This window comes from Cadophora gregata (assembly GCF_030347475.1).
Source record: "Cadophora gregata isolate MNR1 chromosome Unknown scaffold_2, whole genome shotgun sequence".
Classification (NCBI taxonomy): Eukaryota; Fungi; Ascomycota; class Leotiomycetes; order Helotiales; family Ploettnerulaceae; genus Cadophora; species Cadophora gregata.
In genome coordinates this window covers 1,014,907-1,040,028 of record NW_026695925.1, presented here as the reverse complement: position 1 = coordinate 1,040,028, position 25,122 = coordinate 1,014,907, and the positions used below count along the sequence as shown (strand labels likewise).

Here is a 25,122-nt window from a genome sequence, read left to right as displayed (position 1 = left end):
TTACGTTCTCTCGATTGTCGTGAACCTAATGTGCGACGCATTTCTGAATAAGAGTCGAAAAGTTTCCCTCACCAACTCCCACTGCCTGTAATGCGGGTATCGTGACACAAATGTAAACATGCATTTGCGTGTGAATCAACTCCATTCGGCCCGGTGCAATGTAGAGCCAATTAGGGATTCTCTTACGTCCCCTCAATTTCCTTCGACCTCTGCAACAAGTATTCGCCCAAGGCACGCAACGGGTCTTTTGGTCTACGCGACAATTAGCAAGTGAGTTTTGCAATCTTCGTGGAGGTCCAGGAAAAAAGAAATGCTCACTGTTCTTTGGCAAGAAGCTTCATTCCATCCATCAGCGGCCCGGTAACCATACTATTCAAATATTGTCTTGTTGGGGCACCGTGTGGCGGGGCTTCCTTGGGCATCGTAGGGGTAGGATCAGGGTGCTGGGACGTAGCTCGTGAGCTGGTGTCATTGCCATTGACATTGCGAGAAGGGGTTCCAACTCTAGCAGGTATTGGACTGGGAACATTCGTCGTGCTCGGTAAAATTGCTGGGGACTAGGGGTTCATTAGCATCGAACATGGATGTTGCAGATGAACTTGACTTGCAGCAGGTCGATCAGGAGGGACATCGGTCATGGTGATGTCTTTTGACGGGTATGGGTGTGTAGCTTGCGCTGCTGATAGAATTGGTGTTGGGGTTGGAGCTAGAGTTGCAGCTGGCGTTGGAGTTGCTGATTGCTGTTCCATCGCGACGGAGAAGGCTTGTGCTGGTGGAGTTATGCGTGCAGGGGCTTGTTCTTGAGCACCTGCCTTTTGTGAGTTCAGCGACGACATGGTACCTGATGGCCTTATCGCGGGCGGAGAAAGAAGAGTATTGCGTTGCGTCTATTGAGGTTCCAAATGGGATTCACGACCTGGATGCTCTCCAGTTTGTCATCGCTTTTCCTCACAAGGCTGCAGGTACCTCCTCCCATGTTCCTTGGTCCCAACCTTTCCGAAGGTATGGAAAATACCTCAGGCAGCAAGCACGTAGTCTCGTGACACCGCTAGACTGGGCGCGTCGGCAGGTTCCTAAATGGACGCGACTCGAGGGCGTATCCTGCCTCCTGCCTATCCTCTGTATCCAATCCAAGCCAGCATAATACAGCGTTCATCTGTCCTGTCCTGTTCTGTTTGTTTCTGCTCCCCTGGTAAGGCCGTCACCGTGCAATGGTGCTCGAATCCCGTGGAGAAGCAAGGCATAATGCAATGGTAGGGAAACGAGTTCCTCATCCAGTCTCCACTAAGTTCCACGACCACGAAATCCTGCCCCCTGCAAAGAGACTCAAGACCTTTGGCAATGGCGATGGAGACGACTCGTCGGAGGCATCGGGAGATGCAGATGAACGTGAACCTGGCAGCCCAATGGGCTTCCGAGACGAGATCCCAGACTCTGATGGGAACGATGAATCCGCACTCGATGACCTTTCCGTACCACATCGAACAACCGAACTGGAAAGCGCTTTGCCTCCCGTGAAGACGGACAAAGAAGCGATTGAGGAATATGAAGCAATGCGAGCTGCTGAAGCTGTTCCACCAGATTTGCAATCCCGCCTCACTCAACAAACTTGGGTGAAGGGTAAGAGCTCGATTTACGTTGATGCATTCAATCTTGCCCTGGAGACAGTACTGGAGGACGAGGCTCATCTTTTTGATGAGAAGGAGTTGGAGGTATTCACCCAGTGGGGGCTACTCGACTATGAGGCACAATACTTGTGAGAAGTACCTTTTTTATTTGGATTTTCCTAATGCGGTCAGATATGTCCGTCTCTTCCTGAGGAAAACGTCCGCATGGCATCGCATCAACCGTCTCGGCTACTACAGCGATATTGCAAACCTCCCTGAGGCTGCCAGTATTCTTCAAAGTGAGCGTGCCCTGCCAGAATCATCAGCAACGATTCAGGTGAACCCTGCAGAGTTAGCTCCACCTCAAGATAATTTACTTCAGGCTACGTTTAGGTTCGCTGATTGTTCGGATGGTACAATTACGACACTTGAAGAAGCAACATCTCTTTTGAATTTAGAAGAAGCCAAGGGCCTTGCCAAAGAAGCCAAGGTCCAGGGCAAGAACAAGAATGGTCTCCTGAAAGCTCTACTGAATATGAGCCAGCGCCAAAGCGGACTTGGCTGGGTCGGCTTGAAGAGATCTGAAAGTCAAGGCAGTGTCGCTTCGGAATCAGGAGAAAACGAGGATAACATCGACAACTCGATGTCAGACATGACCAGAGATAACCATTTCCTGCGCAAGATTCAGGCTATCACAGGACCTTGTATCAGGCTGTCGCTTCCTACCCTCAGGCTTTTTGAAAGGGTGCATCTGGTCTTCTATCGATCAACGGAGTGGACGGATAAGTCCCTGACGACAATTATTCTTGCCCGAATTTCGCGACGCAACTTTCCCGATTACATTGTTTCTCGATCCCAAAACATATTTCCTAGCAGGGCGGAGTTGTTGGAATTTGAGGCATCACTGCGAACTCAATTTCGGGTAGACAATATCTTGGAGCTCAACGGCAACCCCTCCAAAGCTGGCCTGGATACGGTGCTCGCAATTTTCGAAGCCGTATATCCACGTTGGAAAATTCTCTTGGAAGAAGAGCAACGCAAAGAAGATCGTGTTTACGAAAGCGGCGAAGGAGCCTACCTGCGACGCTTTTCGCCAGCTTGGGTATATACACGGATCATTCACAAAGGGACTTATGTCCTTGGTCGCTTCAAGATGCACGAGCGGGAGCATGCTGTCACTTCAGAACTCTTAAATCAGCATTTGTTTCATGCAGCAAGAAGGGGTTCGTGGTATCAACGGAAAGCGCTGCTAGAAGAACACTACATGTATGCACTGCAGCCGCCACCAGGGATATCCAATGTAGAGCAGCAGAAAAAGCACTGGAAACGACTCTCTCTTCGCACTTGTGAAGCTGGACTCCAGGATAAGGACTGTCATACAATTTACCATTACGACTTGCAAAAGCGAATCCGAAAATTGGAGAAGACTCTTAAACTTCCTAAACGAGAACAGCACGACTTCGGACACGTTCTGCTTGCCAAACCAATTGAGGTGACAGTTGAAGGGGTACAGATCAAGAAAGAATACCCGCTTAGCAAAAGGCGACAAAGTGATCAAGGAGAGGAGAAGCAGCGAAGTACGAAAACTCTATGGGTTGACGAAGCCGAGGGTGGAGGTGAATGTAGCGTAGAAGCGATGTGTCTATCTGATTATCGCTCCCGGGGATTCAAAGGCTACCATGCAGAAGGGGGTATTGTGCGGACGCTGTTTGCCTACCTGTTCTACGATGTTCTATTCGTCTATATTCCAAATGTCTTCCAAACAGCCTATCAAACGTGCCCCTTGGATCTGCACACTGATGCTTTCTTTCCTTCCAGGGCCTCCGAGATCAATCACCGCTTAGTGGAGATTGAAAATGGCTCGGCAGCAGATATCATCCGCGCTGTTGATAGTCGAGAGCGTGAGAAACGTACTTGTGCCATTGGACTGAATTGGGACTTTGAGCTCGACGATCTGCTCCAGATCGTCGCTTGCTTTGATGGACAAGCTCTAGCCACGGTGTGTAAAGTCATGGCGGAGGAATATAGAGTCCGTGGTGGTGGCATGCCGGATTTGTTCTTGTGGGATATAGACAAGAAGCAAGTAATGTTTTCGGAGGTCAAGAGTGAGAACGATAGGTTAAGCGACACTCAGAGATTGTGGATCCATGTTCTGACAGGAGCAGGCATTCGAGTTGAGCTTTGTCATGCCGTGGCAAAGGAAGTAAGGATTGTAGCTGCCACTTAGATGTATGAATGTGTTCGGTAGACATTAGTAGGTGATCCGGTATGGGGGTTTTCCTCCAATCTACTGCCTCCTGGTGTGTAAGACGAGTTCAGCTCTCATGACCGAATCATTGGTCAATTTCCTTACTTGTCGTGTATCTGCATTTGTTGTGTCTCTGTTGCGATTGATTGGGAAAATGTACTATATTGAGATGTATTGACCAGGTAAGTTTATGCGTTCAACGGCTGACTAAGGATAACTTGAGTATTTCCATGGCGCTCGCTAGAAGTCAACTGTGCTCTTACACGTCTGAAACATATAGACACGGAAATGTCCTCACTCAGCTCCATGTCAAAGCGAGGCACCGCATTGTTTCCAGTGGTCCATTTCGTCGAAGCGAAATGTCAGCAGTATGACTCTGGTCCCAGGCCGTGGCTAAATGGCAATGGCCTGCCTGACTGACTGCATGTTCTGGAGTCCTGGTGACAGAAGAGTCGTCACTCGTTCAAGCAAGCCCCTCTCCGCCTTGTTTCTCCGTCGCTTGGTGAAGTTTACTTCGAATAATTAAACAGATCAAGAAGCATAAGGGCCGCGTTCTGTCGATTCGTCGTCTGAAATCATGGCCGGCCAGGACGTATCTTTGTGGCTATTGCTATTGCCCTGTTTCGGTACCTGTGGGGGACCTATGAGGCCTGCAAGAGTATTGCCAGAATCAGCGGTGTTTCTCAATGTATCGCGACGGCTGTAGGCGGTGTTGCAAGTATGGGCGGGGTTGGTGTGAGGGTGGAGGTGGTGTCTTGGATTTGCTGCATACTGGTGCTGAAGTCAATGAGAGTATTGGACTTCGCTGAGGCTGGCGAGGGAGAGAATAGATGAGGAGGGACAATGCAGCTATGCAACATGTCATTGTCTGGAAGTGGAGAAAATTACATCACAAGTCGGGTACATTCCCCAACCGATACACCTCAACATATCCGACTTTACATACAGTGTCACTTCTTCCCAAATCAGATGTACAAGTCCACACATATTTTCGTAATTATTTTCAATTGCCAAGGGGCTGCCGTTACCTAGTAGAGCCGTGGATAACATGAGCAACCGTGCTGTACCGGATGGCATTTCACGCAGAAACAAATGAGTGTGGACGCTCGCAAATCACCCAGTAACAAACCACTGATTCATCAGAAGTAATGTCCACGCCGTACAGGATCCCTCGCAACCATTACCAACGCCATAAGTAGTAGGCCGTCCTTCTTGCGCCGAACCATGTCAAAAAATATGAGGAAAGGTTGTCGCGGGATTATGTCTCAATTTCGTCATTGTGCTTCTGAAAACGCTCGTGATGAGTAAATAGAAAGTTTTAATCCACCGTGCGCGGGCTCGCAACCTTGAGTCGCAATGTGCCCATTTCACGAGGTCTGTACCGAGTCCGATGAGCGGCCAGAGTCTGGATAGGGGGCCGATGGTCGCTGCAAAGCATTTACTCGCTGATCGAAAGCAATATTCTCATGCGAGGGGCGTTGATGTGGTTCTTGCCCACTTGTTACGGTCGGTGCTCGAGAATCTCTCAGAGAGTTTGATGCGTTATCTACGCTGAATCTATGTTGTGCTGGCAAACCAGATCCAACTGCAACAGGTGGCGAGGCCTCTTCTGGAGATGCTGCTGTGGATCCAGGCCCACTGGAATATGGTCGACTTTGAGGAGTTTGTGGCTGGGGAGGAGTTTGTCTGGCTTGAGCGGGAGTAATCGACCTTCGAGCCGATGCAGGGGTATGCAACAATGGTACTGGTAGACCAAGTCCTCGTTGCGGCGCGTTGTGATGAAAGCTGAAGGGCTGGCTGACGGACCTGGCAGAACCAATGGAGACAGGTCGGCCAATGGGATGCCCAGAACGTCCCATGCCGATCCTCCCACGACCCTGGCGTCTGCGTTCTGGGGATTCTCCAGACGAATAACGATTTGGTGAGGAGTAACTCCAATTCTCAGCAGTGTGGCTCACAATGGCTTCGTATTCGTCCTGTGGCCGTGAGAAGGGTGTGGATGGCGTTCTGCTTATTGTAAGCCAAGAACACCTCAATATGAAGCCAAGAAAAGAGTGCAGTCAAGGACAATATCGTGCGAACTTCCACAGTTTGGCAGAATCAACACAATCAGGGCCTACTTTTTTTACGGCTAGTTCATGGACGAAGTGCTGAACGTAATGGGAGAGACCAAGGAAACTCAGGAAAACTGACCTTCCACTGGTAGGATCGTCTGGGAAGAAGCCAACAGTTGGCGGGACACCGTGCCTCACTTGTTGTGCAACGGACGTTGCCTGCATCATTCGCCTTCGTTGGAGCATCCGCATCTGTGATTCCATGCCCAGTCTTTTAGCGGCCAATTCCGAGGGGATTTTCTCTCGGCAATATGGGCAGGTGTCCTTTCCTTCGTCGAACCACCTCCTGATGCATTTATCGCCAAACAAATGCTTACACTTCGGCCAACGAACTGGCTGTTCGACGACCCCATCCGGATTCTCCACCCCGAAATCGTTGTAACATATCGTACAGTCTGTCTAAATTAGCCACACAATCAACCAAAAAGAGCCAAAGAAGTGGGGAAAATGTCTGAAGCAGATGATTGCCTCGAGTTAGAACGATCGAGGCAGATGGATGGTAGAGTCAAGCAACAAGGAAAACCATCGACATCAGATTCAAATTGAATGGGTAATTTAACATGACAGAACTCCATCCTGGTAGACTTGAAGACAAACAAGCAAATGAAAGACACTGGATGAAGTTGAGAGAAATGTCGTAACATACCCCTGCTTTGCATTGGCAAGTCTTCTACCTTTATCTTTTCCAATGAATTAAAAGCCTCCTTGGCCATCATTCTCCTACCAGCTGCCATGGCACCTTGCATGATCAAAGCATGTTCGTCGTCGCTCTCACGATATGATGCCATTTCGCGGCGAACGGCTTCATTTTCCAAGTCAGAGATGGATTCTTCATCAGAATCGGCCCAGGATCGCCTGTCAGCGACTGCGCTTTCGCTAAAGGTAGGTCGAGAAAGGGGTGCTCTGGGCGCTCGTTGATATCCTATATCAAAAAGTCAGGTGTATCCTGTCATCTCGAATCAAATTTTGGGATGTAATGCTCACTAAGGTATGGTGGTGGTTCTGGAAAGGATTGTGACGGGGTTTGGTGTCTATGTGTATTTGTACGGCCGCTTCCAAGGGAAGATACTCGATGATGAGAAGAATCAGCTGGACTGGGCAGATCCGGTATTTGTTGTTCGAAATTTAAAGCGAATGGACTGGGGCGTAGTGCTGGTGGTTGGCTAGCAATACCTCCTACAAGATGTCCTCCGGGCACCATACTGTTCTCTGAAGGCATATTGTGACCATTCAGCTGATTGGAAAATGGACCATACACGTCTTCTGCACGACCAAACGCCCGAGGTCCCCACGACATTTCCCCATAAGTCCTCCCCAGGCCTACTTGCGACGGGGTGGGTCTCGACATGTCGCCATATGTCCGCCAACTTGCACGGGGTATAGAAGGACTAGCGTCCCAATGCTGCATCTGGTGTATAAATGAGGTTGTATGCGGGAAGCGACCTGGTGCATTTCCGGGAAACCCATAGTAATAGTTCGATGCGTCGTGCACAGGGTCGAAATGAGAACCATCGCGGCTCTGATTTGAAACGCCGTTTTGAGCCGCTGGAGAAGACTGCTGACACTGGTATCGACTAGCAGCATTGTTCGCACGAGCCCCGTGGTTCACGGCGTCGTCCATGGTGTAATCCATAGGCTCCATGGTTTAACCAGCGCAGGAAAAGACGTGTACTGGGGTGTTTCTTCGTTTTCGCTTTGGGGAGCCTCGACGCTTCTAAGAAGGCGGCGGGCACACCCTGTTGGAGAGGCTGTATGCTCAGTGCAGGGTAGACGTCGAACCTTGGGGCCGAGGATCGATCTTTGATTGTTGATTTGGGAAAGTAGGTGTAGGTGTGAATGTGTGACCGTGGTTCGAGTTTGGGCTGGGCTGGTGGTCTCGCGAGTCGATGGCGTGGCGTGGGAATGGATATCAACAAGGCGGGGTGGAGTAAGAGAGGAGAGGAGGGGAGGGGAGAGGAGAGGAAGGGAAAGGAAAGGTCGCTCGCTGTCGGTTGGGCTGCTCCCTAGATGTATTGCCTAGGTATGGTATGCTATGTTGCTTTGTGCTATTTATATTGAGCGGCAAATATACCTAGGCAAGTAAAGTACGGCTTCGCTACATGAAAGGTGAGATGAATGAGGTAGGCGGGGAGGCGGCAGCGACGGTTGTGCTAGGTGAAGGTGAAGGTTAAGTTAGAGGTGAAGGTGAAGGTGAAGGTGAAGGTGAAGGTGAGCGTGCGCGTGAGCGTGAGCGTGAGGTGAGCGTGGAGGTGAAGGTCGGGGTGAGGGGAGGGGAGGTGAGGTGAGGGAGAGGGAGGAAGAAGAGGGGAAGGAAGCGACAGAGTGAATGACTGAATAAGTAGGTACCTAAGGTAGGTGTGTGTACCTAAGGTAGGTAGGTAGGTTCTGTTGGCTTAGCAATGGTAATGGTAATGGCAGTAGTGGGGAGGCAGTGGAGAGGCAGTGGAGAGGCAGTGGCAGTGGCCGTGGCAGTTGGTGTCCAGGCGAGAGCGGAACGAGCACGAGCACGAGCACGAGTTGGAGTACCCAGGTAGGAGCAGGAGCATGCCGGTAGCTTCGTCAGGTAGGTACCCTCGTACCTTAGTATTAGGTAGGGAGGGAGGGATTATTACCTTAGGGGTACTGTAAGCGGGGCAGGCCACCCTGCCCCTCAACGCCTGACAGTATGACAGCACTGCTTTTCTCTAGGTAAATTTACCTAGGTACCCTACCTAGGCAAGGAGAATTCCTTTCTTATCTCACTATCTACCTTGGCCTTTCTACCTAGATGCTACAGACGTTAAGCAGGTGATTGCCTTATGTCAGGTAAGGTAAGGTAAGGTAAATCAGGGTACCTAGTTCATTCCCCTCTGACCTGGACTAGGCCGAGATAAACGGGCCTGAGCCAGCCTGGGCTATTGGCCTGGTATGCCTGGTCTTCGACCAACGTGGAAGCTCAGAGGAGTGCGAAACGAAAGGAATGGAAGAAAGGGGATAAGAGGCTGTTCGAGGGGAGACGGAGAGGTTTCCACCAACTAAAGGCTATGATCAGATTATCTCGTAGACATCATGCATGCACGGATACACGCCTTCTCTACTCTCCGAACGCGGTCGCATCAAAATTCGTCGGGTCCCTTCTCGTCCACCGTCGAGGTCTAAGGTAAGGTATCCATCGCTGTCGTCAGATTCCCCACACACCCACACCCACACCCACACCACACGCACACCACTACGGAGGAAAGTACCTTCCTACGCCTACAGTCGGTACCTAAAGGTAACCAACCAGTAAACTACTGTACTACTGTACCAGTACCTATCTGCCCTACCTTACTTACCCGCACCCACCCGCGGCAAGGGTCCAGATCCAGTTCCAGATCCAGATCCATGCTGGCTGGCTCGGAGACCTGATTCTCATCTCTGCTGGGTCTTCCTTATCCCTTATCCTTATCCTTGTCCTTATCCTTATCCTTATCCTTATCCTGACCCCATCCTTATCGATGGAGGTTATTCTCCAATCTCCAGTACGTAGGTAGGGACATTGGATATCGATAAGGTATCGATAGCAGAGGAGGGGCACGGCACGGCAGGGGATGACGACAATAACAAGAAGAGACCAGCTCGGCCAGCTACCTAACTACCTAGGCATTTATGTACCTCAGGACAAGAACAGAACATCGCAGAGATGATGTGATATCCCTTTTACAAGGTCCCACTCACTGTCACATCAAGAATCTCGGATGGAAAGATGGAAACACATCACCAGCCAACAGCCGCAAATGGCGAATCACGGTCTCTGTCTGGGTACAAATGCAGGTTCAGGCTCAGGCGGCAGCACGCGAAGCCAGGCTTCAACCTCAACTTTAACTCACCGAAAAGCAGCGAAGCGCTGAACCTAGAGGCAAGGAAGGAAGCCGAGTCTGAATGTGATGAGCGGGACTCTGATTTAGGCATGACACATTATGACATGACTCGTTGCTGCAGATAGCATAAGAATAGCACTGTATGGAGCAGCTACTTACCTGCAGAGGAGACGAAAAGGACGGCCTGACATTAACAAAGTCCTTGAGTGCTGTCAGTACCTAGGTACAACAGCTATTAGTACTTACTTATCTAGGTACTCACCAGCCATTCGAGTATGAATGGGAGTACGAGTAAACATAGATATAAATATAAACCCCCCCCCCCCCCCCCCCCCCCCCCCACCCCCTTTTTCTCCCCTCTCCCCTGTTCACCTTGTTCTCGTCCTTATTGCATCCTTCGGAGTATCCTCTTCTCATTGTCCCAGCCTTTTTGCGCTCTTCCGCCACTCCCGTCAGCCCTCAACCCTTATCTTGATTAGGACATGTCTACCTGCAACCTGCTCTGACACCAAACTCACCAGTCCATCTTCTGGCGGTGAAGGGAGAAAGAAGGGAAAGACGGGCATTATTGCAGTCGTAACAATGCATGAATTCCCTTACTTACATGTACTTGCTTTTACCGATTTCTACTCTGACCCATTCTTTTCCATTCACTCACCCATCCAATCCACATCCACCAACTTCAAGTCATCTGGTACGGTCTCGCCGGCCACTTTCTCGTCTCCGTCCGTGCGAGAGGCTCGCTGGAGCAGGTGGTTCCAGAGTCTCCACACACTCTCTCTGTCCACTGTTCAGCACTGAAATATGCTTGACACAGCACAAACAAACAACCTGGACCGGCCCTGGTAGACCGTTTGGTCTCAGACCCCTAACACCAAGTAATTCCTCCCTTCTGTACGCATTCCATCCCCTTGCCCAAGGTACCTGGGTAACGACTCTTGCCTTCCATTGCCCTTGTCCTCCATCCGCCCCGCTCCTCTTCCGAACAGCCAACCAGGTAACTCCAGACGTGCCTGCAAGTTGCAATTATTGTCTGGTCGCTGTGCCACAGACGTGCCCAAATAAGGCACGAACCGGTCAAGGGGGTCTGCAGTATCGTATCGCCTACGGTGCCGTGACGAAGGAAGAATTGTCACTTCGGAGGTGTCTGATGCTTGACGTTTTCACATCGTCAAGACTTGGATTTAATATGCACCTAGGCTTCTTATGCAGTGTCTTGCTACTTATTATCCCTGGCTCGTCTCCTTCCACGCATCCTGTTGAGCATGACCAGAATCGACAGAAACCAACGGACAGTCCATTATTTCTTAAGTCTATATTTCCCGCCAGCAAACTCCAAACTCCCATCTGCAACCTTCAGGCCCAAGAATTCCTGCAGTTCCTCATTGCTGTAGGGAAATCCATCCGAGATAAGCATTTTCAACATCATCGCAATCTTCTGCAGCGGCATCTGGCTTGAACTATTCTTTAGCATGCCCTGGATGAACTGCCAGTAGATACCCATCTTCTCCTTCCCAATGGCCCCATCTGCCGCAAACCCAATATCATCAACGCTTCCGTTTCCACCTGCCATAGCGGAAGCGGTTGCTTGTGCGTTTGACCGGGCGCGATCTTCTTTGTTCAGCGTTTCGAGAACAGCAAATTTATTGGGAGAGATTTCATGTAGCACGAGCTTGTTGACCCAAAATTTCAACGCGCTTCGAACAAGCGACTCATCCATTTCAAGACTGTCTACCAGCCCCTGTACACTCCTGTGCGGGTATTTCTCCTCCACTTCAGCGTTCTGAAAAGCCCAGATAACGGTCGCTTGCCACGTCTGAACCTCCTCAACGATCGTTCGATCCTCGAGTTCCAATTCAACTGTGGCATGGCCTAAAACATGAAGCCAAGTCAGTTTGCGGGCGGCTTTGAGAGATTCAAACCCTTTCTCGTATCTATTCTGAAGCTCCGTGATACTCTTCGGGATAAGATAGCTTTCCTCGGGTAGCTGAGGCCAAAATAGCCTGGATAAGATCTTTGCGTGCAATGAAGGCTTGAAGAGACCTTCCGGAGTTGAGCCGACATCCGTCAGATCCGTCTTTGATGTAGCTGTAAAGATCCCATGTTCACTAGGGTCCAAATTCTGGTTTCTCCTGATGATGCCATTGACTCTGCTGGAGTCTTGGATGTCCTTGAGCATGACCTCGCAGGCTTGTAAAGGCGCTTCTCCAAACCGATTTTTCAAGAGCTCGACTACTTTGATCTGGAATATGTTGTTAGTCCCAATGCAGCAGAATGTGGCTAGGAAGCCGACCTCCTTTTCAAAATTTCCATCATGCTTCAGCAGATTTTCGCTAATCATACTTTGGAATTCCTTAATAAATACATCTTGGGAACCAAGTGCTCCAATCAGAGTTCCGATGATATCGGCGTTCTTTGATCGTTTGTAACCAGGACCAGCATCAACTGGGTCAGGTACCCAATCCATATCATGCCAGTCAAGCTCTTCATCGTTTGCCCGTTTACCGACCTGGTCCGAGCCATGATTTAAGAGCTGTGCCAGCTCCACCAACTTATCGCTTGCAGACGTGATTGGATTCCCTTGTGCACCCTCAGTGTCTGACAGCAAACCGGCAATGATGATTCGAACTGTATCCTCTCTCGAGCACAAGTACAACTGTAGTGGATATGCTACTCGATCCAGTAGAACTTTGGAATGATCCAGGGAATGGAAAGACCAGATTATAGAGATGTAGGTCTGCAAAATCTGCAGGGTCGAGGTGCCCGGGTGCAAGAGCCTCCCTCCCAGCCGTGCAGCAAAAACTTCTGTCAGTTTTAAACGCCTTTGCGGCGTCGTAATGGCAGTGCGAAGATCGTCCAAGGCTCCATTACTGTCCGGCCAGTCTCCCACAATGTCGAATAACTCTTTCGTTCGAAGTTCTGCTAGACGACCAATACTCATCTCCTTGAACTTCTCTTTGTCAGTCCAAGATACTGATCTGGTGCCTACCATGTTAAGAACCTGGACAGCAAGTTTGGCATATCTATTCTCAATCCAGCCACACAAATTTGTGACACACGTAGACGGAGATAAGTTGTGGGCCGTCCGTGGCAAAATTGAGGTTCGATCTACGGATGAGGAAGCTCCGTGTTTGTCTCGAAGCACTTCCGACATATCCTCCAGAGTCCAGATACCTTTGCAGCCTCGGTAGACATAATCCATCATTGCAGTGTTCATGATCTCAGCAAAGTACACCTGAAATCTCTCACCTGCCAATCCAACCTTTCTGAAAGACTCAACTAAACAAAGAACTTCTCGGCGTGACTTTTCAGTTGCAGAATTTTCGGGAAGTATTGTCGCCGCAGTCCAATCATCATAATTCTGTGGAAGACCGAGAATTGAAAACACGTGTCGTTTGAAAACCACCTTCAAAGCGACCGATAATGGCTCCATGAGCGAATTGCTGACAATCGCGTCGAGATCTCGGCGAAATCTTGCCATAACTGGCCCTGAAGTTTCAGGTGAAGATAAATCCAGCTGTTCCTTAACGAATGAAAGACCGTGGTTATAATGCCGTTGTGCGGCCTCGAGATATTTGATGGATTTGAGCAGTATTGCCGCTGCGTCTTCATGCTCTCGCAAATGGAGTATCATAGGAAGAACATGCTGCAGGAAATGGTATCGTACTTGAATTGTGTGCCAGTCAACGAGATCCTCTGTTTGACGAGCACAAGGGACGTAGATTCGAGGATAAAGAACATCTTTGAGAGCACTGTAGAAATCCGAGTCCATTAATTGTCGTTCCGGTCTAAGAGGTTCGAGCACGGCTCTATTCACGGGGAAGTCAGGAAGAGACAGGGTTTCGGTGACAAGATGCCATGATCGATCCCAGCGAACCTGGTCTTGAATATGATCGGATGGATCTGATGATAGTGCTTTGGATGCATGTGATCGTTTATTATCCGATGATTGAAATGTTTCTTTGTCGTAATGAATAGGTGGGAGTGCTCCAAACGCCTGGCCAGAAATTGTGAAGCCAGTAGCTGGAGTCGCAACTGGTGTTGGAAGAGAAATATTCGCCCCACCGAAAACAGAGTCGAAAACGCGTCGTTTTCGTTGAGTGAGGGTTCGTCCTGGCATCTTGAAGATACAAGACCTGTCGTATTATGTATCCTGAACCAAGTACCTCCAGAACGGGTTGGCAAGAGAGCAGCTTACATGGCCCTTCGAGACGCTGCTATTGTTGTTGAATGGTGAGGAGATCTGGAGGCCGCGACTGTCTCAACATCGAGTCTCGCGATCACGTGATACGGGATTCCATGTTCTGGTCTCTGAATACTTACATACCCAGGTAGGTAGGGGTAGGCGTGGGAGAAGAAGAGGGTTCCAGAGTCATCGCATCTTTCTTGCTTCAGACAGGAGGGAAAAGGCACATCTGAAATGTTTTTTGTGTAGGTATGCAGTACTAGGTACTTCGTAGGGGCATAAGCAATAAGCCGGCTCACCCAACAATCAACATCTTGCACCGCACGGAGAACCTTCGGAAAATACAACAGCAAAGACTCAATGTCCAGCAAATTAAAATTTATTCATCGATGGACTCCTGTGCTGGGACATCCTGAGGATATGTACCTAGTATTAGATAACGACATTAAGTAGCGTTGAAAGTAACGCCAATTCCCCGATTGCTATGTCTGGTCGTGGTCCATATGTTCCGGACAAAAGAAATCATTAGACATGTGCATCAATCATATCGACGTAATTCTCCCACCACCTGGTGCTGTGCGGCCCCTCGGTCTCATGTTGATCACGGACTCAAGTTCTCTCAACATATTCGTATTTGCCTCCGCTTTATTCCTTGTCGAATCCCTCTTCACTCTTTCCTCTTTCAACTTCGCAATGCGTTCATCTCTAGTTAAGGCGCTTCTCTGTCGAGGAAGAGCAATAGCTTCGAACACTTCCTCGGCATCAGAGCAGCTGAAGTCCATGCTATTGCGAGACTGAGATTCACCATTGAGTGCTTTCAGAGCATCTGAAGCGCTACCTTCCTCCACGGCAGTGAGCCCCCCTAGAGACGTTGTTGGAGATAGCATGCCGCTCATAGACGATACCCGGCGTTCATTTCTGTCGATATTGGATGCAAGAGCCGCTTTCCCATCTTCCCATTCTTGCATCAATGCTTTGAGATCAATCCCTATGGATTCGTACTGAATCATCAGATGGGCTCCTAGCTCCGACACGTCTTGTGTTTCGTCCAGGTTCTTGTCTGATTCTTCACGAAGCACGTGCAATTTTGCCTGAAGCCCACGGATTCCTGACGACAGAGAATTGAGTTTGCGTAATTGAGCTCGCCACCGCTCGCGACTTGGTGTTGTAGGTAATTTGGGCGTTGGAGGGATAGGAAAATCTAAACACGGTCAGGGAAGGACGTAAATGCTCTCACCAAAATATCTTACTCTCTTGCTCACTCAAAATTCGATGGAGTCGTTCCCCAGCGTCACCAGTTACTACACTGGTCGCATGAATCTCATCGACTGCCGTGCTCCAACGCACAAAGTCGGGTTTCCCTCCATGTGCATCAAGTGCCATTAAACAGCAAAGAAATATCTTCCTTGTGGTATAAAACCTGGCAGCCAAAATCTTTAATACGCGGACTGACTCGGTATCTTCAAATTCTGCATCTGAATATCCTAGCATTGCTTCAGAGAAGTCAACATTACTGATATCATAAATATCTAGATACTTCTCGAGGTCCATCTCCTCGGCCAATGGCTTGAGAGTTCTGCATGCCTGATTATATCGTGGGATCACTCCCGCGAAACATAGTCGCAACTGCTTTCTCAACCGGGCACATCGTCTGTTTTGACTTCTTTCCTCTAATCGGCTTATTGGTGGTAATGGGACGCTTCTACTATTCGGTCAGTAGACATTCAGCATTGTGCAGTCCGACAACTTGCATTCTATACCCTCTCGAAACGAGTTCAACCTCTTGAACAAGTGCCAATGCTCCTGCTATCACCGAATCAAGTTCCTGAGCCTTGACGGACAGATCAGAGATTTCTGCCAACGATTGCTGTCGAAGATATTGCAGCCATTGTCTTCGCATATATGCGTATGAAACCATAGCAAATGATATTACTATGACGAGGACGACGGCTGTCCGTCCCTTATCAGCGGATGAGTCCTCACCACCTCGTGTCCAGTGTATTAGCCATACCAGAGCAAACGCAACTGATGCCGTGATAGCAGCTCCTGGAAGGCTGATGGCACCAATCTGCGGTGCATCTGGTGCAGGTACGACACCATCCCGAGACTGCCCTTGGGTGGCCTGGCCAAGATATGAATGCGTGTTGAGAAGCTGTGATGCTACTATAATGTATCGAAATCGCTCCAAGAACCTCACATTGTCAGCTCGACCAAGTCTAGAATTCACTGCCTTCTACAACACGACATGATTAGTGACGCCCAACGAAGGACAAATAAGCCATGGCATACTGAACAAGTGTTATGTATAGCCGCGACTGCATTATTCTGGGGTATCGCCAGTCGTAAAGGAGGTGGGAGATTCTGTCGAAACTTGGGGCGGACTTTCGGTCTGCCTCGAGGGGCAAAGGACGGACTTGATGCAATCGAGGGCAGTTCTGGAATATCATCAGAGTCGTCGCCGACTTCACCTGAATCGTAGATCAGCGGATGTGGCTCAAACGTGTATTGTTTGGCACGGGGATGATGCGTTATAGCTAACCTTCCAGATATTCAGCAAGAGGTGAATCCTCGAAAACTACGGCCTCCATGAATTGCAGAGCACTTTGTGAAATGGGTGCCGTCCCATGCCGATCATTCGTCCAAGTTGGATGCGGGCGAGCGAGCAGGCGGCGAGGTGGTCCTGAGTTCTGATATGGTCGCTGTCAAAAGGGGGCAGAGGCAGAGGCAGAGGCAGAGGCAGAGCCAGGCCAGGGTGGAGTGAGTCCAATGGAAACTTGGAAGTTAAGGCCACAGCTAAATCGCCATCCGGAAATCGCTATACTGCCATACGCTAATCAAGCGAGCGCAAAATGAAGAATTCATTTATACCAAAATTTGTATGAACAACTATGTACAATGCACAATGGGCACTTGTGCCAACTCATCTGACTCTGTATCTTGTTTATACCTTAACTCTACTAATTACTTCTTGTTGTATCGTCGCAGCAGCAACTAAAGCAATAACTTTAAATGCCATCTGGCTATTATACTAATAAAATATAGGCTCTCTCTTAGCAAGTACTGAGTTGCGTTGAAGTGTCCTTTTGGCAGTCGGAATAACTTCGATTTCCAGTTCCGGGGGCAATTTGGGAAGTATGCACAGTTGTCCTTGACATGAGTGATCCTTGCCCTGCAGTGCATATTTGTATGGCAGGGTAAGGTTGATAGATGACACTCGCCAAGTTACTAGAATTTTAGCGTTTGGCGGTATAGCGATTTCCGTATGGCGATTTAGCTGTGGCCAAAGTTAAACGTGATAGGTACCTAGGAACGTGAACGTGATTGGGATTCAGGGTGGGTCGGAGGATGAACCCCTGGAGAGGTGGACCCACAGGAGAGAATGAGTGGAAGGTGCGCCTAATGGAAGCGAGGACAACAGGGGACTGGCTCTCTATCGATCCGACTTTTAAGTGGCCGTTTGAGGCACGACACCTAAATCAGGAGAAAATGGTATTTCTAGCCGCAACAGCCTAATAAAATAATCAATGAAAAGGTCAGAGGATAATAAAGAGCTGTTTTTCAAAGAATTGCAAAGACTGATAATATCTTGAATCATTGTGCGTTACATAAATGTTCCCTCAAAACGTTGACTTCAGTGTTCTGCACGGCCTTAAACGGCTATTTAAAAGTCGAACCGATAGGAGACTGGGTCGGCTGGGCGGTAAACTCGATAAAGTGCAGGCGGTTTTCCCGCCATTATAAGTATTGATCACAGTACCTACCTACCCTCGCTACCCTGCTACCCTCCTACATTAGGTAGGTATGTCGGTTCTGTCGATCTACAAGACAAAATAAATAATACATCTGTGAGCTGACCTCTGAAGTCTGAGAAGAATCCCGCTACTCGCATGCGAAGAGAAGAGACGAGAAGAGACCTGACCTGACTTGGACTCCTCCGGTGGGCAACTCTCCCCTGAGTAGTCTTCGCCTGTCCATTGTCCCCTGTTTCGATTTGTCTTTTCAACGCCTCGTCTTGTCTTGTCAATGGCTACATCAATCGATCGCGTGGAATGGAGCACAGGTTTTTCAGCTTCATTGCAATCGCCTTCCATTCCGTTTGGTACCTCTTATTGCCACGATTCATTTGTCGGCTAGACTGCGGGTCTGTTGGCGATGGAGACAGAGAATGGGTCACGTGCAATATCGAGTCACAAACGACAGGAAGCATGCTCGCTGACCCGGTGCGCTTTCGCCGAAAACCATTGTTATTCGATGTTAGAACGGCATCGGGAAGCGCAAGACAGGAACATGAATTACCAACAAGGAGAACCTCTTAACGTCTTGATTTGGGTTGCTTTGCTCGCAGCTGACTTGTTCTCTATTATATACCTTGGTCTGTTAAGTGTGTTCTTAACCTATCCCTTCGTCCGCTGAGATACTACCCGAGCTAGCAGGGGTAGTGCGGCCCGGTATATAGGGGCAGCTGAACGTATTATTTTATATATTCCTATATACAATTTGTATAGTAAAAGATATCGCGGGAATAAATCAACATATTAACTCTATTAATTTATATTCTTAGAACGCGTTAGAAAAATAAAGCGCTCTCTTAAGGAGAATCCTAGTGATTTAGAAGCTTTAAAAGAACCCTTACTTAAAAAGAAGATAAAGGAGTTAACTCTTAAAGATATAATAAAAGAATTTAGATTAATTATAAGCGTTATCTTCGAACCTTTTAAGTATGAACTCTACTAACTTACTATAGTAACTTTACTACTTAAATTTCTTTCTTTTATATACTTATTCGACTACTTTACTTTATTTTTTATACTTTCTCTTCTATAAGTTATTACTACTAATATAAATCGATATATAAACCTCTAATAAATATAAGTTAAATAAGAAAGAGCTCGGAAGTAAAGAGATATAGTTCTAAAGGAAATATACATATTTCTAGGGGTAATTATATATATAAGAGTCTATAATAAGCCTCGTATTAATATATACTAGAATACTAATAAAAGAAAGGGTCTAATATATTCGGTTTCAGTAAGTATTATACTTAATTAATATAAAGATATTAAGAGGTATTATTATATCTCTAGTATAAAAGATAATAAATATTAAGGCTACTACTTACTTACAAATAAGATATAATAGTATAAGCTAGAACCTATAGCTTCAGAGATTTAGGCGTCTTATTAATAATATTACTCTCCTTCTATAGAAGTAAGTATTAATAAGCTTATAGTACGTTATTTTAGAAGGTAAGTACCTCTCTTTTTATAGATTACTTAACTTCTTCTAATTTATACTAGATTATTATATACTTATAAGATACTAGCTAAACCGATTAAGTAAGAGTATAAGATATTCGGAATTATAGACTATAAGTATATATATAATTAGATTTAGAGCTCTTACACGCATAGGTTATAAGCTCTTATTAAATATTCAGACCTTACTCTTACCGGCTCCCTTATAAGATCTTTAGTCCTTTCTCTACTATAGAAACGCCTTATAGTTTATCTTAATAATTACTTTACTTCCGTGCCTCTATTTAAGGAACTCCGAAGTTATAGCTATAGAGCTATTAGTACTACGTGTCTATATATACTTTTACCTAATAATTTTTCTGTCCTAAAAGCTTATTTTATTACTTCTTTACTATAGAATACCTTATTTATAAAAGTAGTAGAAAATATATTATATTTAGCTTAATAAGATAATAATATTGTTCTAGCTCTTAGTAATATCTATACTATCTACGAAGTAGATAACTTTTAAGCTAAATTACGAAGGAAGCTAGTAAAAATATTAACTAATAGCTGAATTATCAGATAAGTATTTAGAGAAGATTATATAAAAGAGCTGCGTATTCCGCGCTTTATTAATAATTATAACTATTATATAGGAAGAGTTAATTTAGCTAATTAATTCCGGGAATTATACGAATCTTACTATACTATACACCGGAATTAGTAGCCTTTATTCTACTAGTTAATTAATATAGCTTATATTAACGCTTATAAGTTATATCTACTCTATATAAAAGTTACGCGGCTATTAAGTTACCTATAATTTAGAGTAGAGTTATATTAAAGGCTCCTAAGCTACTCCTAAAAGCTATAGCTTACTTAATTATATCAGGAGTTAGGAAGTAAGAGACTCTTTAATCTAAACCTACTGACTTTATACTTTTAAACTAAGTTCTTTAAGTAATACTCTTACGTTTAGTATAAATACTAAAGAAAACATTAGAATATACTAAGAAGTAAACTTAATCTCTTAAAGTGTTCTTATAGTAGATATATCTTTTATTATATTTCTCTATATAAAGAGGGGGAGTGTTATAACGGCATAACGAAGGTTTATTAGTAGCTATAATATAAAGTAGAAAAGATAGCGAGAGGAAAAGGTTCCTAAGGAGCCTTAAGAATAAGTAAGGAGGATATAGCTACTAGTGAACTAGGCTAGTCCTAGGTTCACTATATAACTCTAGCCTTATAGCCTTACGATATTAGCTTTACTTATATGACTTACCTATTATAATTAGTCTATTATATTACTTCCTCTTCTAAGGAAGGCTTATCCTTAAGCTATGAAAAAATTTCCTGTGATTTACCTTAGATATAATAGTATTATCTACTAATCTGTTATATATATTATTATCCTCTGCCTCCTAAGTAGTTAGCTATTTAAGAAGTAGCTTAGGCGGTCCTAGTTTTATAGGGTAGGTCTAATAAAAATCCCGAAGTTTATATAGATAAGTTATAAAGTCTCTAGTAGAGTAGAATTTAGGGTTAGGATTAAGTCTCTTCTATTTAGCTTAGTACTACAGAGTCTTATCCTATTTAAAGTGTACCTTTAAGATATCTTAGACCTCTTATTCTTATTTAATATTAACTTAGATAAGTTCTTATTCTTATAGTACTTATCTAGGTAATAAGTTATTATTATACTATTAAAGCTTATCTATAGAGAATATAAGGTAGACCTTAACTAAAGCTAGGAGGTCTAAGTGAAATAAGTAGCTTTCTTTTCTAAGGACCTTAAATAGGCTTACTTATTAATCGTTTAGCTTCTTCTTTAAGCGGTATATCTTCTAGTTTCTTATTATTACTTATATAGAATCGCTTACCTCTTAGTTAATTTCCCGGTGTAACTTATTTATATTATATTACTTCTTTTCCTATTAGTTATAAAGGAACTCTTAGACTTTCCTCTAAACTTATTTATAATAATAGGTAAACGCTTATATATTAGTGATATTCAGCTTCTTAGTAACTATTTATTTAACCTCTAACTAGGGCTTATCCTAATCCTAACTAGTCCTTAGCTTATACTTATATTTTAACTAATATAGGGATATTCTTAGAGACTTATATAAGAGAGTTAGCTAAGTGTAGTCTATTATTAATAGGAGTTTAGATTAATTATCTTAGTAGTAGTTAATAAAAGGCCGGAGACACTAGTCTAGGTATTAATTTATAATCTCTATCTAACTATCTATCTAAGCGTAGTAAGTAGTAGAGAGCTTAACCTTAATACTAAGGATATAATAGAACTTATTCTAGAAGAAGGAGATAAACTATAAGCTTTTATCTAATACTATTATTCCGGGGGCTTATTAAACTTCTAGTAGTTAGAGATAAATAATTATACTAAGTCGCGAGTTATATAAGTAGAGAAACAAGGGATTAATATTACTTCTTTAGAGAAATAGTCTATTATAATAAGTATAGAATTATACTTAAACTTATCTTTTAGTATACTTTTAAAGTCTATAATTAAGTGTTATTATAAGTAGTTAGAGATTAGTAAGAGGTAGAGGTACCTTAGTATCTTATCTTAATAATAGTTTATATAATTATAAGCTAAGTAGTTTAATATAAACCTAGTTATATTCTTAAGTATACCGGGCTAGTAGTACTTAGTATAGAGTAAGCTAAACGTCTTAGACTTCCTAGGATAAGCTATAGAGATTTAGTTATAAATATACTAGATAAGTTATATATATAAATTATCTATATCTAGGACTTATAGTTAACTTTTAAATAGGAGTAGGCTATCTTCCCGGAGGGTATACTATGAATTAGGCTCTTTTAATTCTTCCTATTAAATTATTAGAGCTTTGTATATTTAATTAATATAGATAAGCTTTATAATTAGATTAGTTTTATTATCTAGCTTAAACTCGATTAAAGCTAAGTAGTATATATTTAGGAGCTTCTCTAGTTCCTTTAGAATACGTGAGTCTAGCTAGCTTAGGTAGATTAGGGTCTAAGTACGTAATTTATCTTTTATCTTAATTTACTTATTAATATCTTATTCCTTTTATAATAGTATATCTACTATAGTATTCTAGTTTCCTAGGCGGTATATAATAGTAAAGTAGAAGTCTACTAAGATCTTCGACTAATAGGCTTATTATTCTATAAGCTTCTTAGTAGTTATAAAGTATTCTAATACTTTATAATCTAAGAATACCTAGAAATATTAGTATCTTATTTATAATACTAGCTCTGCTCTCTAGTAAGTAAGAGAACGTATAATAGTAAGTATTTCCTTATTATAGATATTATAATTAAGTTTAGTAGAGTTTATTATCTTTAATAGGAATATAACTAAGTACTAACTATTACTATACTTCTATAATAGTACTCTTAAGATTACTTTATCTAAGGTATTAATCTTAATCCGCGTTTCATGTGATATATTATAATACTTAAGATAAGTAGGAGATAGAATAGCTTCTTTTAAAGCTTAGAATATAGTTAGCTAGGTAAGTATTATCTTAAATAGGACTAAGGCCTTAGTAAGTTCTACTAGCGGTTTAGTAACTTTACTATAATTAGGGATAAATTTCTAGTAGAAGTTATAGAACCTTAGGAATAACTAAATACCCCGGACTATTATAAGAGGTTCTTAATTATTTATATATACTATTACCTTAGGATTAATCTTAATTCTTTTAGTAGTAATATAAAAGCTAAGGAACTTAATCTTCTTAATATAGAATTTACTCTTCTAAATATTAGTAGGGAGCTTATACTATTATAAGTGTTATAGGACCTTCTTAATATATACCTTATATTCTAGGAGGTTATTCGAGTAGATAATAATATTATCTAGGTATATAGTATAGAAATTATCTAAGTAGTTAAAGAGTATATTATTTATATACTACTGGAATATAGCTAGGCTATTTATTAGACTAAATAGTATTATCTTACACTTATAGCTTCTATATTAAGTATAGAAAGTAGTATATTCTTTAGATATAAAGTCTATTCGGATCCGGTGGAATATACTTTAGATATTAATCTTAATAAAAATCTTAGCTTATCTTAACTAAGTAAATACCTTATTAATAAGGGATAAAGGATACTTATCTTTCTAGGTAATCTTATTTAATCTTTAGTAGTTAATATAAAATCGTAAGCCCTTATTAAGCTTCTTTATAAAGAGAGTCGAATAAGTAAATAAAGCGTAGCTTAGGATAATAAAGCTCTTATCTAGATTCTCCTCTAAGTATTTCTTTATTACTTAGAGCTTTACTTCGCTCTACTAGTATAAGGGACTATACTTATAATTAATATCCTTTTCTAGTTCGATCTTATAGTCTAAGCCTAGGATAAGGTTTAATAGAGAGTTAGTAGTTATTTTTAAGAAAGCGCTAGTGAACTCTTTATACTAATAAAGGAGCTTCTTATTTAAGATATTCTTATATAATTCCTTAGGTTTAAAAGAACTCTATAACTTAGCTTTTTAAGTTATCTAATTAATTGCCTTATTAATTTCATTTAGTGTTATTATAAAGAATTCTGATCTAAGGAGCTATAGGATATAATAGAATACTATAGTATTAATCTTAGTGATATTTATCTTTAGAGAGGTCTTCCTTTTCTTAATAGGGTACTAATAAGAGGATACTATATCCTTTAGAACTATAGTAAGAGGTTTATATAAAGTAGAGTTATATAGTTTCTTTTCTATCTATCTAATTAAGTCTTATACTTAGCTATTATAAGTCAGGGTAAGGGGCTCTTAGATAATCCTCTAATTTTCCTAGTATTATTAGTCTTATTCTTTTTCTAACTAATAGTATTTCTTCTAGTTCTCTTACTTTATTATATAATATCTTTAAGAAGAAAGGGATAAGTATTAAGATTTAGTAAATAATATATTTATAAGAGCGGATTCTCTTATATCCCTTACTATCTGAATTATTATTTAATAAGGGAAGGGTCTTAGAGTGTTCTTTATATCTATAGCTACTTAATATTAAAATATATCTTATTAGTTAGTTACTTATATCTACGATAAGTCTAATAGTTATAAGGTATCTTAGGAAAGAGGAATTAAATAAGGGAAGACTATAGGGATATCCTTATTATATAGCTAGATAAGATAATAATCTTTTATATTTAACTAAACGTTAAAGTAAGCTATCTAAGTCTATTCTAAAATAATCTCGTGATTCCTAAGATTTAAGAAAACAAATAGGATCTTCTTCTAAACATGTTAGTTAATTAGAATATTTAGAAAGATTACGTGAGAGGCGATATTATTAGCTTATCTATTATAGCTTTTTACTTATATAAAGTTAAGTAAAAGAGTAAGTTTTATATTAAATTTCCTTATAAGATCTTTAGTAAAGCGAGTATTAATAAAAGCGAAATCGCTTACTTTAGAGTTAGAAAGTATAAGTAATATAATTCTAATACTATTATAAAATAGTATATAAGAGATAGTAAAACTTTTACTACTTATTAACTAATATATATTAATCTCCTTAAGATTAAGTATTTACTTTAAGAAGGAATCTTCTCTTAAAGTTCTAAGTTTTCTAAGTCTAAGGGAATTTTCTTTAAGTTATTAACTTCCTTATTAGAGAAGAGACTAGTACTAAAGTATTTCTCTAGTACCTTAACTTCTATAACTATTATTATATAAGGCTCCGGGTAATTCTTAGTGATATAGCTTATTTTCTTATAGTTATAATATATAACTACTTTAGGAGAAAAAAGGATTGCTTTTAGAGTAGCTATTATTAGAGTTAAAGTAGTAAAGATAAGAACACTATTAGAAAGCGGAAAAGTAACTAAGCCTCTTTTTAGGAAAGTAGAGGTTAAAAGGTGAACTA

At 43.1% G+C, this 25,122-nt stretch overlaps 5 protein-coding genes across 5 annotated transcripts; 1 reads left to right on the top strand and 4 right to left on the bottom strand.

Moving 5' to 3' along the window:
- Positions 1 to 182: 182 nt before the first annotated feature.
- On the bottom strand, positions 183 to 836 carry ONS95_007645 (uncharacterized protein; the record flags this gene model as incomplete). Its single annotated transcript, XM_058501162.1, has 3 exons — positions 183 to 252; positions 319 to 557; positions 609 to 836. 3 exons carry the CDS (start codon positions 834 to 836, stop codon positions 183 to 185), a joined length of 537 nt encoding a protein of 178 aa, XP_058362479.1.
- Positions 837 to 1,211: 375 nt separating this feature from the next.
- On the top strand, positions 1,212 to 3,834 carry ONS95_007644 (uncharacterized protein; the record flags this gene model as incomplete). Its single annotated transcript, XM_058501161.1, has 2 exons — positions 1,212 to 1,756; positions 1,800 to 3,834. 2 exons carry the CDS (start codon positions 1,212 to 1,214, stop codon positions 3,832 to 3,834), a joined length of 2,580 nt encoding a protein of 859 aa, XP_058362478.1.
- A 1,388-nt stretch (positions 3,835 to 5,222) lies between these two features.
- Positions 5,223 to 7,611, bottom strand: ONS95_007643 (uncharacterized protein; the record flags this gene model as incomplete). Its single annotated transcript, XM_058501160.1, has 4 exons — positions 5,223 to 5,862; positions 6,049 to 6,364; positions 6,616 to 6,891; positions 6,954 to 7,611. The coding sequence occupies 4 exons, from the start codon at positions 7,609 to 7,611 to the stop codon at positions 5,223 to 5,225; spliced, it is 1,890 nt and encodes a 629-aa protein (XP_058362477.1).
- A 2,559-nt stretch (positions 7,612 to 10,170) lies between these two features.
- ONS95_007642 (uncharacterized protein) lies at positions 10,171 to 14,030 on the bottom strand. The gene has a single exon (XM_058501159.1). The coding sequence runs from the start codon at positions 13,926 to 13,928 to the stop codon at positions 11,109 to 11,111; it is 2,820 nt and encodes a 939-aa protein (XP_058362476.1). The 5' UTR covers positions 13,929 to 14,030; the 3' UTR covers positions 10,171 to 11,108.
- On the bottom strand, positions 14,031 to 16,761 carry ONS95_007641 (uncharacterized protein). The gene is made up of 4 exons (XM_058501158.1): positions 16,534 to 16,761; positions 15,746 to 16,462; positions 15,245 to 15,696; positions 14,031 to 15,195 (listed from the first exon to the last, which is right to left on the bottom strand). Exons 2-4 carry the CDS (start codon positions 15,910 to 15,912, stop codon positions 14,537 to 14,539), a joined length of 1,278 nt encoding a protein of 425 aa, XP_058362475.1. The 5' UTR covers positions 15,913 to 16,462; positions 16,534 to 16,761; the 3' UTR covers positions 14,031 to 14,536.
- Between the last annotated feature and the right edge of the window lie 8,361 nt (positions 16,762 to 25,122).

What these genes read in the sequence shown, in the direction of transcription:
- ONS95_007642 (XM_058501159.1), bottom strand. Translation starts at nt 13,928, where the DNA reads ATGCCAGGACGAACCCTCACTCAACGAAAACGACGCGTTTTCGACTCT.
- ONS95_007641 (XM_058501158.1), bottom strand. Translation starts at nt 15,912, where the DNA reads ATGGTTTCATACGCATATATGCGAAGACAATGGCTGCAATATCTTCGA. An exon ending in GTTTCGAGAGGGTATAGAAT is followed by an intron (nt 15,697 to 15,745) that starts GCAAGTTGTCGG and finishes ACCGAATAGTAG; the next exon opens with AAGCGTCCCATTACCACCAA. An exon ending in AATTTTGAGTGAGCAAGAGA is followed by an intron (nt 15,196 to 15,244) that starts GTAAGATATTTT and finishes GACCGTGTTTAG; the next exon opens with ATTTTCCTATCCCTCCAACG.